The sequence below is a fragment of the Eptesicus fuscus genome, chromosome 10 (genome assembly GCF_027574615.1).
Source record: "Eptesicus fuscus isolate TK198812 chromosome 10, DD_ASM_mEF_20220401, whole genome shotgun sequence".
Classification (NCBI taxonomy): Eukaryota; Metazoa; Chordata; class Mammalia; order Chiroptera; family Vespertilionidae; genus Eptesicus; species Eptesicus fuscus.
The window spans coordinates 41,767,820-41,784,803 of record NC_072482.1 but is presented as its reverse complement, the minus strand read 5'-3'; the positions used below and the strand labels follow the sequence as shown (position 1 = coordinate 41,784,803).

Genomic DNA, 16,984 nt, shown 5'->3' with positions numbered 1-16,984 from the left:
TAAGAATTTGTCATTTTAACCAGAAGAAAAATCGATCTGCCATTCTGGATGCTCATCCCAAAGACTACTACTATTTTCATCTATGCCACCCCCAAAACTGTGTTAAAAGAGTAGCCCTTATATATGAATGACCATGTCGTACAGCAATACTGATACTCTTCTGAATAAAGGAGAAAAATACGACTCAGCTAGAGAATCTGTCAGGGAGGGGATGTGAGTAGGCTCCACAGGTCAGTTCACTTGAACGAGGTAAGTTTCCAGGTGAGGCAATCTGATACTGACACAGATGAAACTCCTAGGTATAACTCCTTTTGTTAAAGGCTCTCTGTCTAATTGCATGCTTAAAAGAACAAAAGGAGGGAAAAAAATAAATAAATAGCTACGCTTTTACCTGCTACTTTCTCTCAACCAAATTCTTAGTGTTTGAATGGGAATTCCTGAGGAGGGCTTTAATAAATGGCCTGTTTCAACATTGACTTACTTGAGGTTCAGTTTCCCTAGCTTTAATAGAGATAATAGTCCCACTTCATAGGATCATGGTAAAAGTAAATAAGATGAGGTAAATAACCATGTTGCTGCAAAGTTGTAAGGCATCATTATTACTTCTACCATCTGGGCACATCAATCATACTTTCTTAAACTAATGTAAATCCCCTTTCCACACAAAGATGAATTTTTAAAATAAACATAAGCAGTATATTTGGTAATTTAATATATAAGCAAATGTGAATGTATACAAACTTTCTGGAAAACTGTTTTATATGTATCATGAGCTTTTAAAAGTTCGTGCTTCTGATCCAATAATTTCCATTCTTTTTCTAAATATGTTTTTAGAGGAAGGGAGAGGGAGAGAGGGATAGTAACATCAATGATGAGAATTGTTGATCGGCTGCCTCCTTCAATGCCCCCTACTGGGGATTGAGCCTGTAACCCAGGCATGTGCCCTAACTATGACCTCCTGTTCATGGGTGGATGCTTAACCACTGAGTAACACGAGCCGGGCCAATAATTTCCATTCTAAGAATCTATCCCATAGAGATAGAGATGTGTACAATATTTTCTATGAAGATGTTATCACAACATTATTTATGATAGTGATATATTTTATCATACATTAATTATAATAGTGATCTGTTATACTTACCTAAATAAAGGATAATTGTACAATAAATTTTGGAATAGTCACATAAGTATAACATATAAGCTTAAAATGGTTCTCAAAGAACTATAAATAACATTAAAGGATTTATAATATAACATTAGGTGAAAAAAGGAAAACACCATCTAATGTATAACTATTTTGTTTAAAAATTGAGTTACATATAAGAGTCATAAAAGGAAATGCATCAAATAAATATTACTTTAAAACTAACATTATTTTTATTGTTTTTCTGTATATTCTAAATTCTACCAAGTAATTGTATTCCTTTAAAGTTAGAAAAGTTAGAGAGCAGGTTGACAGCTGTCTGGGCAGGGGGCTGGGTGGATGGGGTGGAGGGATTGAGCAAAAAAGAGGAAAAAACTCAAGGACACAGACAATAGTATGGTGATTTCAGGATTGGCGTGGAGGAGGTAAAGGGGTGTAGGTGGTGAGGGATGGAGACTTGACTTGGGTGGTGAACACACAATAGAGTGTACAGATGTACAGTTATGCACCTGAAACCTGTATAATTTTGTTAACCAGTATCACCACAATAAGTTCAATAAAAGGGGGGAGGGATAAAACTAGAAAAAAGTTTGTTTTTAAACATCAGTATAGACAGACATATTTTACCTCAGAAGAAAAAGTATATGCATAACTTTTTATAGCAAATGAGAATCTCTAAAACAATGAAACAAGATAGAAATCACTTTGACAGCATCTTCTGAGAACCAAATAATCATTTCATTAATTTTCTAAAATTGCAAATTAATTGTTTAAAATAAAAATTTACAACAAAATTTTCAATTTCTTGGCTTAAAAATTGTTGTTCTTTGAAGAATTAGTATAACTATAAAAATTGTACACTGTGGTCACATGAAAACTATTGTAGTCATGAAAGAATAAGATTTACTGAATGAAACCGCCTATGGACCAGGCATTATATTAGCCTTGGGGAACACAGTAAGGCCCTGCATCTCAGGAGGCTCACAGCCTACTAGGGAAAACTCAAACAAGTCAGGAGTTACAGTTCTACCTGAAAATGTTATAGAAACACGTCCTTGATGTCAGAGGTGCACATAGAGATCACTTCCAGCTTTAACAGGAATACTGAGGAAGATTCCGAGACAAGGTGTCTCTTAGCTAACTTTGAAAGGAAGAATTGGGAGTTTACCTGGAGTTTCCATGGACATCTTAAACTTCTTATATCAAAACTGAGGCAAAAGAAGTAGAAGGGCAAGTTCACTTTTAGATCTTGATTGAAAATAGGGATCATGTCTTTCATTTCTTTATATCTTCAAAGCCCTACATAGTGTCTATAATTGATAATAAATATTTTGTTAATAAATAAATAAATTAATTAATGGCCTTCCAGGCAGAAGGGTAGCATTTTCCAGCAACTGAAGAAACTTACGCAGAGGAGGTTTGCCTCTGGTCACTTTGATGGCATTGTGGGAGGTGGATTGAAATGAGGTCAAAACAAGGGAAGGAAACGCATTACAAAGCTGTTGCGATGATACTGATAAAAATTAGTTGGTTCTGAAATAAAGCAGTGACTCTGGGGGTGAGTGAAAAGGTTTGATTCAGTAGAATTTAAGAAACAGGGTCCTGACCAGTGTGGCTCATTTGGATGAGCATTGTCTCATGCAGTAGATCACTGATTGATTCCCTTCCTCTCTCTAAAATCAATTTTTTTAAAAAAGAAATAGGATTATTAGCATATATAGGAACTGATTAAATAGAGGAAGGAATCTAGCAGGACTCCTTGATAAGTGATGCAGCCATAATGTAGAAAAGGAATAAAGAATGGACCAGTTTAAGGGAAAGATAATGAGATCAGTTTTGGACATAGCAAGTTTAAGGTGCCTGTGAAGACGTTAGACAGAGATGTCCCCTTGGCAGTCGGAGATAAAAGAATAAGGCTCAGGTTAAGGGTCTGGGCTCCTGGAGATGGAGATTTGGGGATCATCCACATGTAAATAGTTGGAGCCATGGAAAAAGCTATACAAGTTATGCTGTGCTTAAGGATGTAATACATTCAAGAATCCATACAAAAGTGAAAGTCTGTGATTGTGGTTTTGTGATTTCTACTGACTTTTTTATATGTGAAATCTTCATAAAATATATAGATTTTAGCATCTCAAATAACTTTAACATAGACTTACTGTGAGAGTTCAAATTCCATGGATTATAATATTTGGAATAACTGTGAAGTTGTTGCTAGACATAATCAGTCACTCTTACTTCATGCCTTTACTTGCCAAAATAAAGAACTGCATATATTCCGCTTGCCAAGGTAAATAAAGTTACATTTAAAAGGTTGTTATATATTTAATAGCTTGTGCAGTATTTCATATAAAAGAAATAAAAGAAGCTTCAGTTAACTGCTTTTTCTTTTGTGTTTTCAAAAATCAAAATTATGTTAGTTTTTTGTGTGGAACTAATAAATCTTAGAATAACTAGTAAATCAGTATAATTTTTTTCAAACTTACAATATTTTTTTGTGTTTGTTATCCTTTATCCTTAATATTTTTACAACCTCTCCTGAGAACCAATAATAATCATTTTACTAATTTTATTAACTTGCAGTGTAATTGTTTGTATTTATAAAAATATCAAAGTTATAAATAAAAATTTTTATTAGTCAAACTCCTTAACTCTTTAAAGATATAAAACCAAAACTAGTAAACTGTAAGTTTAGCTCATTTGTGGAGTTATAACATCACCAGATTAGATATATATTATCCTGACATGTTTTCTCTTTTCATTTTCAACATCACATCACATAGCATTGTCTATCATTTACCTCCTATCCACATGTACAGTGGAGTGAGTTTATGCTATAAATATCAATATCTTAAATAATTCATTAATATCAATAAAGTTGATTGAAATTGATTTTATGGTCACTGATAATATTTAAATACATTAGGTTAGTATTTCAAAGCAAGAAATATTGACATATCTATTTAGCCAGCTAATATTAATAGACTTTAATATAAAGAAGCTGAGAGTTGGTTTAAAAGAAATCCTTCCAAAATAAAAAGTAGAGAGCAAATAAATACAGTGAAGAAGGAATGAAAAAGGAACATGCCAGCATGACTGATATTTGCATTTCACAATGATATGCAAATTAAGAGAGGGCACTTTCAGAGAGGACAGGAGCCACATCATAATCCAGTCCAGACTGCATGTATTCTGTCAGTAAATACATGCCTGCTTTCACTAATGAACCGAGTCAGTGCTGAGACAGAAAACTCAAACTAGGACTATAGAATTTTTTTTATTTTAGTTTTCTTTTGTTTTCTTTTAAGTAATTGTTTTGAGTTAATATAATTTCAGTTTTTTTGCTTTATAGTTAAATGTTTGGTTCCTATGAAAAGAAATAGTGAATTAAGGCATCTTATATGTTGTAAGGGTAGTTTTGACAGTACAGTTATTTCCTTACTGAGAGCTTAATCTGTAGGTCCACGCTGTATAGAAAAAGGTTTCCTTTCTTCTATGATATCATCAGAGTTTCAGCCAGTGATCCTACTACCACCTTGAATGATGGTTAATACATTCATACACTATGGTTTTAAAAAAATTCTAACTCCTAAGAGACTTTGAAGCTTGGTGAAAAGTATCTGACTTGATTTTTATTCTGTCTTTTCTAGTTCATAGGGTATGATCCATGTATGCATATGTACTAAAAAGCAGAGACAAAAGATTATGAACGTGAGTCTTTTAGACAGTTAGGAAATTATGGATATTGATTTTTAACAGTATTAAATATTGATGGTTTAAACTACTTTTATCTTAAATTATGACCATTCTGCAGCCTTTGTTATGCTCTAGCATGGAACATACTTTTGCCACATCATTTATCTTTTTAAAGTCTGTCCTGAGATGATGAAACACAGCTCTGAGGTCTTTAACAAGCGCACATACCTTCACTGAAAGTCTTGTAGTGAAGTGTTACCGACAATGCTCTGGGGAGTCCCGTCTGCAGATCCAAAGAAGGGTCAGACTCAACTCAGTACACTAATGACATGGCAGCAAAAATAGGCCAGTAAAATGGGGCCTATTGCGTAAGCAGGCGTGGATTCAAGGTAGGCACTCGTGGAAGAGTTCTTTGCGTGCGTGCGTGCATGCGTGTAGGCAATCTATAATTGATTTTTTTATACATACCCTGGATTATGGAATGCTAAGCCAAAATCTTGACACTCTTTGCCACCTATCCTTCCCACCCTTACCACAAGGTATGTGCTTTTAATAAAGGAAATCATTTGTTATATTGTATCTTCTATCCAGTACTAAGAATCAGCACCAAAAAAAATAAATAAATAAAATGAGGGGAGAGGGGCGCTTAAAAAGCAGTATCATTCAAAAGAAATTCCCAGCTATCCATAATACATTTGTTGTAATTGGAGACTTAAAAAAAAAAAGAAAGAAAGAAACTCTAGAATTTGGGATTTCTGAGATAAGTGCCCACAAGCACTTTACCAAAAGATAGCAAAACGCTGAGCTGAAAAGTATCCTGGAAAGGGAGAATGAAGGGAAAATAAATCTTCTGTATCTTATATCCAACTTAAGTGATTGGCATAAAGAATATGGATTTCAAATTAGATTTTGAAAACAGGAGAAAAATGAGCCATTGGTCCATAAAATAGAAATCCAAAGGTAAAGGCAATTGCCTTAATATTACTAGATGCAAAGAAGGTCACATTCCAAAAGTTTTTAAATCTAAACCAGATAATCACATCAAGTTTGAAAATGGTATAGAAAATACTTAGGAGACCTTTATTTTGCCTTTTGATTCTTCTTTTTGACAAGTAAAGCCCATCAGTTACGCAAGTATTACTATTTCATGATTCTTGGCCTCCTTTCAGTATTCTCTCAGCATTCCTAAGTCACCACCAAGAATCAAGACGCTGGGGGTGAGGCTGTGAGTAATTTATGTTTCTCACCAGATGCATTTTCTGGCCAAGTGCTGGCTTCAGTGGGCAGGAACTGTCAGTGCTATTACTATTATTGATAAAGTAAGATGCTCATGATAACAGCATACATCTTTTCTTTTCAGACACTGTTTGTCTATCTTCTTTATGATTTGCTTCTCATTCCAGGGAAACTTAGGGGTTTAACCCACATTAAATATTTTTCATTATGTTTCAGAGTGTGGGGAATGGAATGGGGGACTGTGCCTCCTAACTTTTTAAAGATACATCATCACAGAAGTTGCTCACATAACTTCCACTCTGTCCCTTTGGCCATTAGGTTGTCTCAGTCTCATCCCACTCCAGGCTGCAAGGAGCTAAGAAATATAGTTTCCACCTGAGTAGCCATATGGTTGGCTAAAACTGGGAAATCTTATTAAAAAGGAGAGAATGAAAACCAAAGAAAAAGAGAAGTTGTACACTTAAACATTTATTAAGAGGGTAAATCTCATATTAACTGTTTTTATCACAATAAAATAAACATTTCTTTTTTAAAAAGTAGAGAGTGAATTGATGGACAATTAGAATTCTCTGCCACAGCATGAAAAAAGGTTTCACTGTTTGGCCATAAAAGTAATATGACATATTTAGACTATAATCCAAAAAGACCTGCGATTCATCCAGTCTTCTCTGAGAGATATGATTTTTCTTAGTAGCCCTCAAAATTATACGGTATAACATTGCATTGGATGACTAAAGCTGGTTTGGAGTAGGTGAATAATTATCTCTGTTAGAGAACCTAGCACACATTACACAAGTTCTCTTGTCCGTGAAAACATCTCTAAACCTTTGAAGAAGTAAGAACCAGGCTTAACTCTGAGTAGTTCTTCTCATACAAATCTGCACATTAGCAAGGGAGCTGCTCTTGCTTCTCATTCAAGATTCAATGTCTCAACCATAAACAGGAAAGTGTCCAATATAGTAGCTGCATACAACCATTACTTAGCACCCACCTGTTTGTGATGGACTAGACACTAAAGACTGCCACATATGCCTGAAAAGAAACAAACATCACCACCACAAGCTTCCAGAAGAGCCATGTGGCCACCACTTCATGATGCTCATTTCTCCTTCAAGGTCCTGTGAAGGTACATCAGCTTGGTGACCGCTATGTTTAAAACAGAAACCATAGCTGCAAGAGAGTCTGGGGGGGTATAGTTTAGCCCTTTAGCCTCAACTGCACAGGAAGTCATGCTAGAAGCAATTTGCAGTCCTGTAGTATTTGCCATGTAGAACCTCAGATAGATGTTAGTCTAGTTTCCTGCCTTTCACATGCAATTGACTATATGAATTTGGGGGGGGAGGATATGTCATATTTAGTTTAGAATGCTGGAAATTGCAAGTTATTATTCCCAGGAAATATGTCTTCCCAAGCCACAACTTTATTTAGTACCTGTCATAGAAATTTCATTGTTATGAGAATGAAAATAGTCATGAATTTTAGCATATACTACTTCCAGAAATAATTCAGAAATAATTTAAATACTGTCACTGTCAAGTGGTTCCAAATCGATATTCCTATCCATGACCAGACTTTCTCTTTTCTTTCTAATAATTCAGGATTTTTTTTTTTTGGCCAAGTATCTAAAGAGTAATAAGGACATTGAGGTAGCAAATAGATTGCAAAAGCATCCTTTTTATCAAATTATTTCAGAGAAAGGGACCTCTTCTTCCCAAAGCAATAGATAAGAACAACATTGAGTAAAACAAATGGTGGAACATATAATCAAAATAAAAGTCACCCCCTGTATCTTTTAGATATTGTGTTATTAAAAGTCACAGCATCTCAGTGAATACAGTGATAATTCCTTATTTCTCACACACCTGTCAGTCAGAAGGGGTAGCTCTGAGGATGTTGGCTGGGTGACTCTAAGCTGCAAGTTGGGTCCGGGTCTGCTTCACAAGGCTGTCCTCCCCCTTGGACCAGCAAGCAAGCAGGTAATGCACTTCTAAAAGGATGGCAAAGGCACAAGAGAACAAGTAGTGCCAACAGTTCCTCTTAAGGCCTAACTAACCTTGGAACTGGCTCTCTTTCATTTCAGCTCATATTTTATTGATCAAAGCAAGCCACATGTTTACATCCAAAGACAAAGGGGCAGGAAAGTGTACTCTGCCTTTCGTGAAAGGAACTATGAAGTACATTACAAAGAACACAGACACAGAAAAGGGATGAAGAGGAATTGGGGCCTAAATCAGAGTCTGAATTATCAAAATATCTGGGGGCAATTCTGTAGCAACCCAAATACTTCTATTTTCTTATTTGTGACTAATAAATTATCATTAAGTGTAGCCATATCTTAGGATGATACTTAATTAATTTGTGATTGAGATATGTAAATGATATAGATTTCCCAGTTGTGACACTAAGAGAGGTGAGGAATGGGGACACCAGGTGAGTATGGGGTTACCTCCAATACTGTAATTTAGTGATAATTGTAAGATTTCATTATTGTTTTATTTTAAAAATATTATTAATAATACAAAAGAACTGTTTGAGAATATATAGTGTTTACTCACAAAATCAGACCAGCTTTACATAACTGTTTGTTGTTAGACTTATGACTAATTCTAAAAAGGCTGTTATAATAGATGGGTTTTATTTATCAGGTGATGCTTCCTGATGAAAGTGGGAACTGAAATTGTATGATTCTTTTGACCGTATTTTTTGTAATAAGCATGATGAAAAGAATATGGACTAACAAAATTCAACTTAGTATTACTAGAAACTAGAATGTTCTCTCCTAGAATTAATATGAAACAAGAAGCTTCAAATTTGACTCTGAATGAATTAAAAAATATTTTTAAAAATTGAGATATAATTGACATATGACATTATATTAGTTTCAGGTGTACAACATAATGCTTCAGTATTTGTTTATATTGTGAAAAGATCACCACAATAATGTGGTTAACATCCATCACCACAGAGTTAAAATTTTTTTTCTTGTGGTGAGAACTTTTGTTAATATCTATTCTTTTTAGCAACTTTCAAATGTATAATACGGTATTATTAACTATAGTGACAACGCTATTTATACATTATATTCCCAGGACTTAATTATTTCATAATTGAAAGTTTGTAATTTTTTACACCCTTTACCCATTTTGCCCATCTCCTACCCCCACCTTTGGCAACCACCAATCTGTTCTCTGTATCTATGAATTAGTGGGTTTTATTATTTTTTTTTGTAAAATATGTTTTTATTGATTTCAGAGAGGAAGGGAGAGGGGGAGAGAGAATAGAAACATCAATGATGAGAGAGAATCATCCATCAGCTGCCTCCTGCATGCCCCTTACTGGAGATGTGCCCTTGACTGGAATCAAACTTGAGACCCTTCAGTCTGCAAACTGACAATCTATCTACTGAGCCAAACCAGCTAGGGCAGTGGGGGAGTTTTGTTTTGTTTTGTTTTGTTTAGATTCCACTTATAAGTGAGATCATACAGTATTTGTATTTTTCTGTCTGACTTATTTCAATTAGCGTAATACTCTCAAGGTCCATACATGTTGTCACAAATGGCAAATTTCCCTTTTTTCATAACTGAGTAATATTCCATTGTAGATACCATATTTCTTTTGTCTATTAGTCCATCAATGGACTCTTAGGTTGCTTCCATGTCTTATGTATCTTTTTGAATAAGATTATAATAAAATAAGATTATTTTTCACAATGTCTCAGATGTAGTATATTTTGTTGTGTAAGAAAGAAAAGCTGAGATAATAACCTTTTAGAACCCAGAAATGATTAATGGTGAATTCTGTCCTTAGGAAGCTGTTTGCTTTTATGTCATGCTCATAATAGAAAACGGTGTTAGGGAAATAGAACTAACTTTACAGTAGACTACAAGAAAATGTACAAAATTATAAATACTATAGTTATTTCCTATTCAAAATAATTTTAATTATAACTAACATTCAACTCCTGTTAAAAATCAGGCACAGTCCATATCATTTAATGTAATCCACAAACAATCTGGTGAGGTGGAAATTCTTACTGTCCTTATTTTACAGATGAAACAAGTTTCAAACTATAATTCACATATATTACTTAAAAAAAAACAAAATGATAACCTTTTTAAGCAAGAAAAGTGTACTATCTTTAGGATTAACAATTTGCAAATGATCTATTATATACTGCTTGTAAAGCTTTTTCTCCAAAGCTGTACTTGTGTGTATTATCAGAAAGGCTGAATTCCATTACCTTAGGGAAGTTGTTTAACATCTAAAGCCTCTATTTCCTTTGCAGAATAACTCTAATTATACTTGTTCTACTTTTTAAAATTGTTAAGAGCATCAAATGAAATATGTGAAAACAACTTATAAGTCATAAAGTACCATATAAAGTTAGGCAGGGGTTGACACCCGGGGGGGGGGTGTGAGGACATGAGTGGGGGAGTGGGGGCAATGGCGGGATAAGGACACATATGTAATACCTTAATCAATAAAGAAAAAAAAAGTAAATAAAGTTACGCAGGAGTTTATTATATAATCAACATCTTACATATTTGCAACTGGACTATTATAATTAGATGCTTTCTAGACAAGACATGGCATATTCATAATCAAAACATTGCAAATAAACACATATAAAGCTAAAACTTATTCAGAAAATGAAACTATGGTATAATATGGCATCAGTTCCATTCTTAATCAATGGTATATAAATTGATAGTGCTGCAGATAAAGCCAGATCTACATTCTGAGACACTGCTATATTAAAACAAATAATGTTTAGTAATAGTATCTTTATTTAAATGACATTTTGCATTACCATTTGTTAATGTCAGTTTCTCACAGATGTCTTTCGGATTAGGATTTTTAATATTAAATACTAGATAAATAAGGGAAAGACTTTATTTGGTTCACTGTTATATCTCCATTGCCAGAACATTGTCTGAGACATAAATATTTCTTAAAAGAATGAGTGAAACGATACTCTGATCATTGGAGAAGAGAGTTTAAAAATAGCTGTAACATAAAAATGTTAAGCATAAATACTGGCAATATGGGTAATATTATGAAATTTCTTTGTTTCCCATATGTTTGGCAGATTTATCATTTCTTCCTCTTTTCTTTACTTAGGGGCGTGCTGCCTTAACAAAAGAGAAAGAGGAATTTGCTCATGAACATAAAGAAATGAAAAACCTAGAAGACATTGTTCAAGAAATAAAACCAACTGCTCTCATAGGTAAATGTTTCCCTCCCTCACATAAACCCCACCTGACCCCATTTTCACCTGATTCGTTTTCTTAACTGATTTATGAGGCATAGTTTAGCTTTTTGAAATTCTAACCTTTGGAATTGACAAACAAAATTATACATTCACCGAAGCAAGGGAACCCTTTGCTTCGGTGAATGTATTATTTACAGGACACCTAGACTTGTAAATTCATGCTGTTTCTTAACCTCACTGACCCCAGTTGAAGTGGGCGGTCCCCTCTGCCAACTCTGTCCGCCTGTTAGTAGCTGGCACATTCAGCACTTTTCCAAGCTTGATTGCTCCCAATAGACAGTGGCTCTCAATGGGACTGAGTTCGCCCCCAATTAGAAACATTTGACAATGCCTGGAGATATTTTTGGTTGAAACAACTGGGAGTAGAGGAGGGATGGGGTCAGCGTTACTGACATCTAGTGAGTAGAGACTAGGAATGCACAGGAAAGCCCCCCACAACAAGGAATTATCCAACCCAAACTGTTCATATAGCCAGAGCTGAGAAACACTGAACTGGACCCTCCTTGAAGACAGGGACCATATTTCACATATCTTTGTATTGCTCATAGCACTTAACACAGTAGTTTAACATGGCATGTGCACTGTGAAATGTTTATTATGGCCAAGTTTAATGTGGTTGAAAAGAACGCAAAGAAAGGCATGAAACTTAATCTCGTATTTTGTGTGTATACAATGTCAGCCCTTACTTTGTATCATACTCCATTCCTAGAAGCTCTTATGAAGCAGATGACAATATTGAGAATAATGTTGATAACCATAATAAAAACAAACACTCCATGACTGCAACTGTAGGAAGCCTTTATTGTTGTCTTTTATAAAATATCTTCTATCAAGAATTGCCTTTTTTATTTCCATTATGCAAATTGCTTCATTCTCTGTTAAACTTTCAACACACCATACTTCAATTTTTAATTGAATTGAATGATTGTCTTAAATGTTAGCATTGGTTTATAAAACACAATTACTTTATAGCCCTAGAGACTGAAATATACTCATATATTTCTTATAGAGAGATAATACATATTATACAAATTTTTTAAATATTTTACTTATTGATTTGAGAGAGAGAAAGAGAGATGTCTTGTTCCACTTATTTATGTGTTAATTGTTTGATTCTTGTATGTGCCCTGATTGGGGATCAAACCCATAACCTTGGCATATTGGGACAATGCTCTAACCAATTGAACTACCCTATCCGGTCAGGGCCATTTTGGACACATTTTAATGTCCTGTTATAAATACCTGTAATCAGAATTCCTAGTGATTAGTCACCAGCTCAGTGTATTATGAGTCAAATGTTATAGTTGTGATTTTTAGATACTTGTAGACATATAACCCTAAAGGCTATTGACATTAATAAACTTATCTCTTTTGTCACTTTGATACAAATGTTGTTTAGCATCTGTTAAAAATTACCTGACTTTTCATTGTTATTTGGGCATGGGCTTCTTGGATTCATTAACCAATGATAGTCCTATTCACTGGTTTCTCATTTCTATTTTAGGAGCTGCCGCAATTAGTGGGGCATTCTCCGAACAAATCCTCAAAGACATGGCTGCCTTCAATGAACGGCCTATTATTTTTGCTCTGAGTAATCCAACCAGCAAAGCAGAATGTACTGCAGAGCAGTGTTATAAAGCAACCCAGGTAAAGCCAAAGCAAATTTTAATTATCAAATTTTGATTCATTATAGGGAAGCACAAGATATCAATGGAGCTTACAACTTAACTTTTAAAAATTATGCAAACAAGATTGAAAAAAAAAAGTGAACAGGTCAGAAGGGATAAGAACCATATTCTAGAATGTTGTTGTAAAAATCCTCTTCTTCAATAAAACAAAATAAATTTGGTAATGTTTTGTTGATAATTTTCCTCAAGTGATTTGGAATTATCCAAGGTTAAAACATAAAAGTTAAAAAGGAAAAAGCTTGATTCTAGATGCTTATTAAAATAACTTTTAACTAGCTATTCCAAAACACTGAAGCACACAGTATGAAAACCACAGTCTTATTTTTGCTTTGCTAACCCTGGGTTTGGGTTTTGACGCCGTGGGTGGAGTATCTGGGCAGCACTCTGACATCCAGCCAGGCTGGGGCCGGAGTTCTCAAAGCTTCAGTCCTTTACTGTTTCCCCAAAGTGACTTATTTATGCTATCTTTGTATTAATATACAGCGTGGGGCAAAATTAGGTGTACAGTTGTGAGTATGCGAAACAGAGTTTATTCTTGTATTATCTATTTATTTTTTGTATTATTGTTTATTAACTAGAGGCCTGGTGCATGAATTTGTGCATGGTGGGGTCCCTCGTCCTGGCTGCCAATCGGGGCCTATCAGGGCCATCTTGCCCATTCCTGATCAGGGCCGATGGGGCCTGCCAGCTGGCTGGGTAAATGGACCATGGGAGGTTGGCTGTGGGAATACACTGACCACCAGGGAGCAGCTCCTGTGTTGAGTGTCTGCCCCCGGTGGTCAATGCGCAGCATAGCGACTGGTCTCCTGGTCAACCGGTCATTCAATTGACAAGTTGTAACCGTCACTTAGGCATATATATATATATCATTGTATTATATATGTATGAGTGTGTGTGTGTGTATATTATTGTATTATTTTCCATATGGACAACTGTAAACCTACTTTTGTCCCACCCTGTATAGGGTGTCCCCCAAAAATGTGTACACACTTTGAATAATTATAAAGGCAGTGTTTATTAAAATCCATATTATTTTCAACATGTAATAGAGTCTACAGACATTATGTATACATGTTTTGTGTGACATCCTGTATATTTAACTGATAGGTTGACAAGAGCCTTCTTCCCTTCAAATGTTTGAAAAGGTCTTTAAAACAAAATAAGGATTGAGTCATAGGTATCTAACACTTTTATTTTGGAAATAAATCCAAAATGAACTAGAAAAGGTAAACATGACACAAAGTTATGGCACTGCACAAATCAGACTTTGATGGTCCCACTTCTTTAATGTTATGTCCTTAAATGCTTATGACTAGAATTGATGAAATGTTGGCAAGGAGCTACTGCATTGTTTATCTCTCTTATTTGGGATGGCATCAATGTCCTCAATAATTTAAATTTTTTATCTCAGCTCTAGATTGGGGGATTTGCTTCATCAGTAGTTCTTAAATCCTTAAAGGAGGAAAAAAAAAAACACTCTCTGAGCAATAACAAAATTTTAGCATTGCACATCGTAGGTACACTAAGTATTTAAGTAATCATTTTGTTTTGGATATCTCATAGGTCTCAAGAGTTTATAGACTCAGCTGTGATAGTCAAACAAAATTACCTAAATTTATATACTTGTGTTTTTAAGTTTGAATACATTTGATGCAAATGGCCTAAACTCTTTTGTAGGATCTTGCTTAATGTTCCGTGTCCTTATACATAAAATTGAAAGTCACTTGAGGCTGAAAATGTAAGCAATGGTTCAGCCAAAGGATTACAGAACAAAGAAAGGTCTGCCTGGGCTGGATGTGAGTCTCCGCAGCTGCAGGCACAGGTGAAGTTGTTAAGAAAATTTAGAAATACAAAATGCAAAAAAGATTATTGAACCTAGAAAAACGATACCAAAAGTGGTATGGAGAGATTTCCTTCTCCATATTAACATTTCATGTATATGAGAATACTTATCTAGCTATCATTTACTTAATGCCATTCCTCCATAAAATATGATGATTATAGAACGATGGGCAGGAGGAGAGGGAGTGAAGGAGGGAAGGAGGTTAAACAAGCATAAATGCAATATTGAAGGTCTCTTCCTATAAATTTTCAAAGGTGTATGTACATACCAAATAGTACATATAAATGTTTATTTAATATATATCAAATATTAATTTAGTTACATTAGAAAGTTACTTGTAATAAAATATTTTATCTGCTAAACAAAGATGAGGGTATCAGATTTGTCTAAAAATATAACCTAATCTTGTTTAACACATAATAGTGTCTTATAGACACCTACATGAGAATTTTTATTTTCTTTCTCATCTGTTTTCATCTTTTTATATCCTGAATAGGTTGAATCATTATACAATTTTACCTTTATACATAAGATATTCTCTGACATTGGTTAAAATGAATAAGTTAATATTATTAATATCATAATGGGTTTAGACTCTAGATCAGCGATTTTCAACTGGTGTGCCACAAGAATTTTTAAAACATGAAATACCTAGAGAACAAACTGACAGCTGTCAGAGGGGAGGGGAGTTTCGGAACTGGGTGGAAAAGATGAAAGGATTAAGAAAAACAACCCCCCCCCCCAAAAAAAAAAAAAAACACCTCATGGACACAGATGACAGTATGGTGATTACAGAGGGAAAGGAAGTGGGGGGAGGTAGAAGAGGATCTAGTTGGGATAAATGGTGATGGAAGGAGACTTGACTTGGGATGGTGAACACACAATACAATATACAAATGATGTATTATAGAATTGTACACCTGAAACCTATATAATTTTATCAACCAATGTTACCCCAGTAAATTCAATGAAAATTTTTTTGAAACATGCACTACCTGACTAGTTAGTCAGGGGCACTGACCTCTTTTGTCTTAGATTGTCAAATAAAAAATGACAACAGCCAACACAATAGCCATCCAGTGTGAATGCCTTGTCTTGAATCATAAACAAATAGGTCATATAATATAGTTGCATCTTATTGGTCATGTTGCATAATAAGGCTAATTGGTTAATTCTAGGTACCAGAAATCTTTATATACAAGTATGAGCATTTGGTTTTTTAACCAAAGAACTTATATGCATATACGCATAATCCATGGACACAAAGTCACTTTGGAGTAAAAAATTACTATTATTATTTTTTGGTAAATTAATAAAAATCAAACCTATTTTTTGTCAGATTGGCAAAAAAAAAAAATCAGATATGTTTTGGTGTGCTGCAGAACTTTAGTAATTAGTTTCTGTGTGCCATGAGATGACAAGGTCGAAAGTCGCTGCTCTAGATGTAAGAGGGATAAAAGTTCTAACCCAGCTTATCATCATTTACACTGTGCTTTGGGGATTTGGGACTTTAGATTTTTCCAGTGCGTTTCTCAGATTGTGATGCTTTATTTGTCCAGGGTTTCCTATTCCTGTCTTAGAAGCCTGGATGCTTTTAAAGACATCTCCACCCTCCCCTCATAGATCAGACAGATGCTTCCCTTTTGGTCAGCAGTATGGAATGTGGCATCCAACAAGCCCCATGTTAATGCCATCTTAATGCATGTAATACATGAAGTTCCTCAAAAACACTGTGACAAAATATGAATCTAGGTAAAAGTAAAGACAGTCTTTGACAATTATTGATAATTTAATCTTATTTGCTAATCCCACTTGTTCTAACAGGTTTATTTCTTATATGATTTTTCATGTAATTCTTCACAATGTAGAAATATATAAAATTTGTCCTAGTGATTGTTGAAACGTGTTGATCCCTAAACTCTAACCTAGAATGTCATTCTTTCCAATACTCCAATATTAATGTATCATTTTTATCTTCAGAAGTCTATAATTGGAAGCCTATTAGAGATGGTTGACAGGTCTGTAGGTTGGACCACTGCAGAGTGGTACCAGCTTTCGGGTGTTCTGTGCACTTCTAGGAGTGGAGAGTAAGATAAAGAGCG

The 16,984-nt window shown here is 34.6% G+C and overlaps 1 protein-coding gene across 2 annotated transcripts in view; it reads left to right on the top strand.

Moving 5' to 3' along the window:
* The window catches only part of ME1 (malic enzyme 1), a 165,730-nt gene that overhangs the window by 138,942 nt on the left and 9,804 nt on the right, over positions 1-16,984 (top strand). For both annotated transcript variants that reach the window (XM_008144029.3, XM_054721755.1), the window contains 2 exons: positions 11,201-11,306; positions 12,856-12,998. In XM_008144029.3, coding sequence (XP_008142251.2) covers positions 11,201-11,306; positions 12,856-12,998 — 249 coding nt within the window. The remainder of the gene's footprint in view (positions 1-11,200; positions 11,307-12,855; positions 12,999-16,984) is intronic.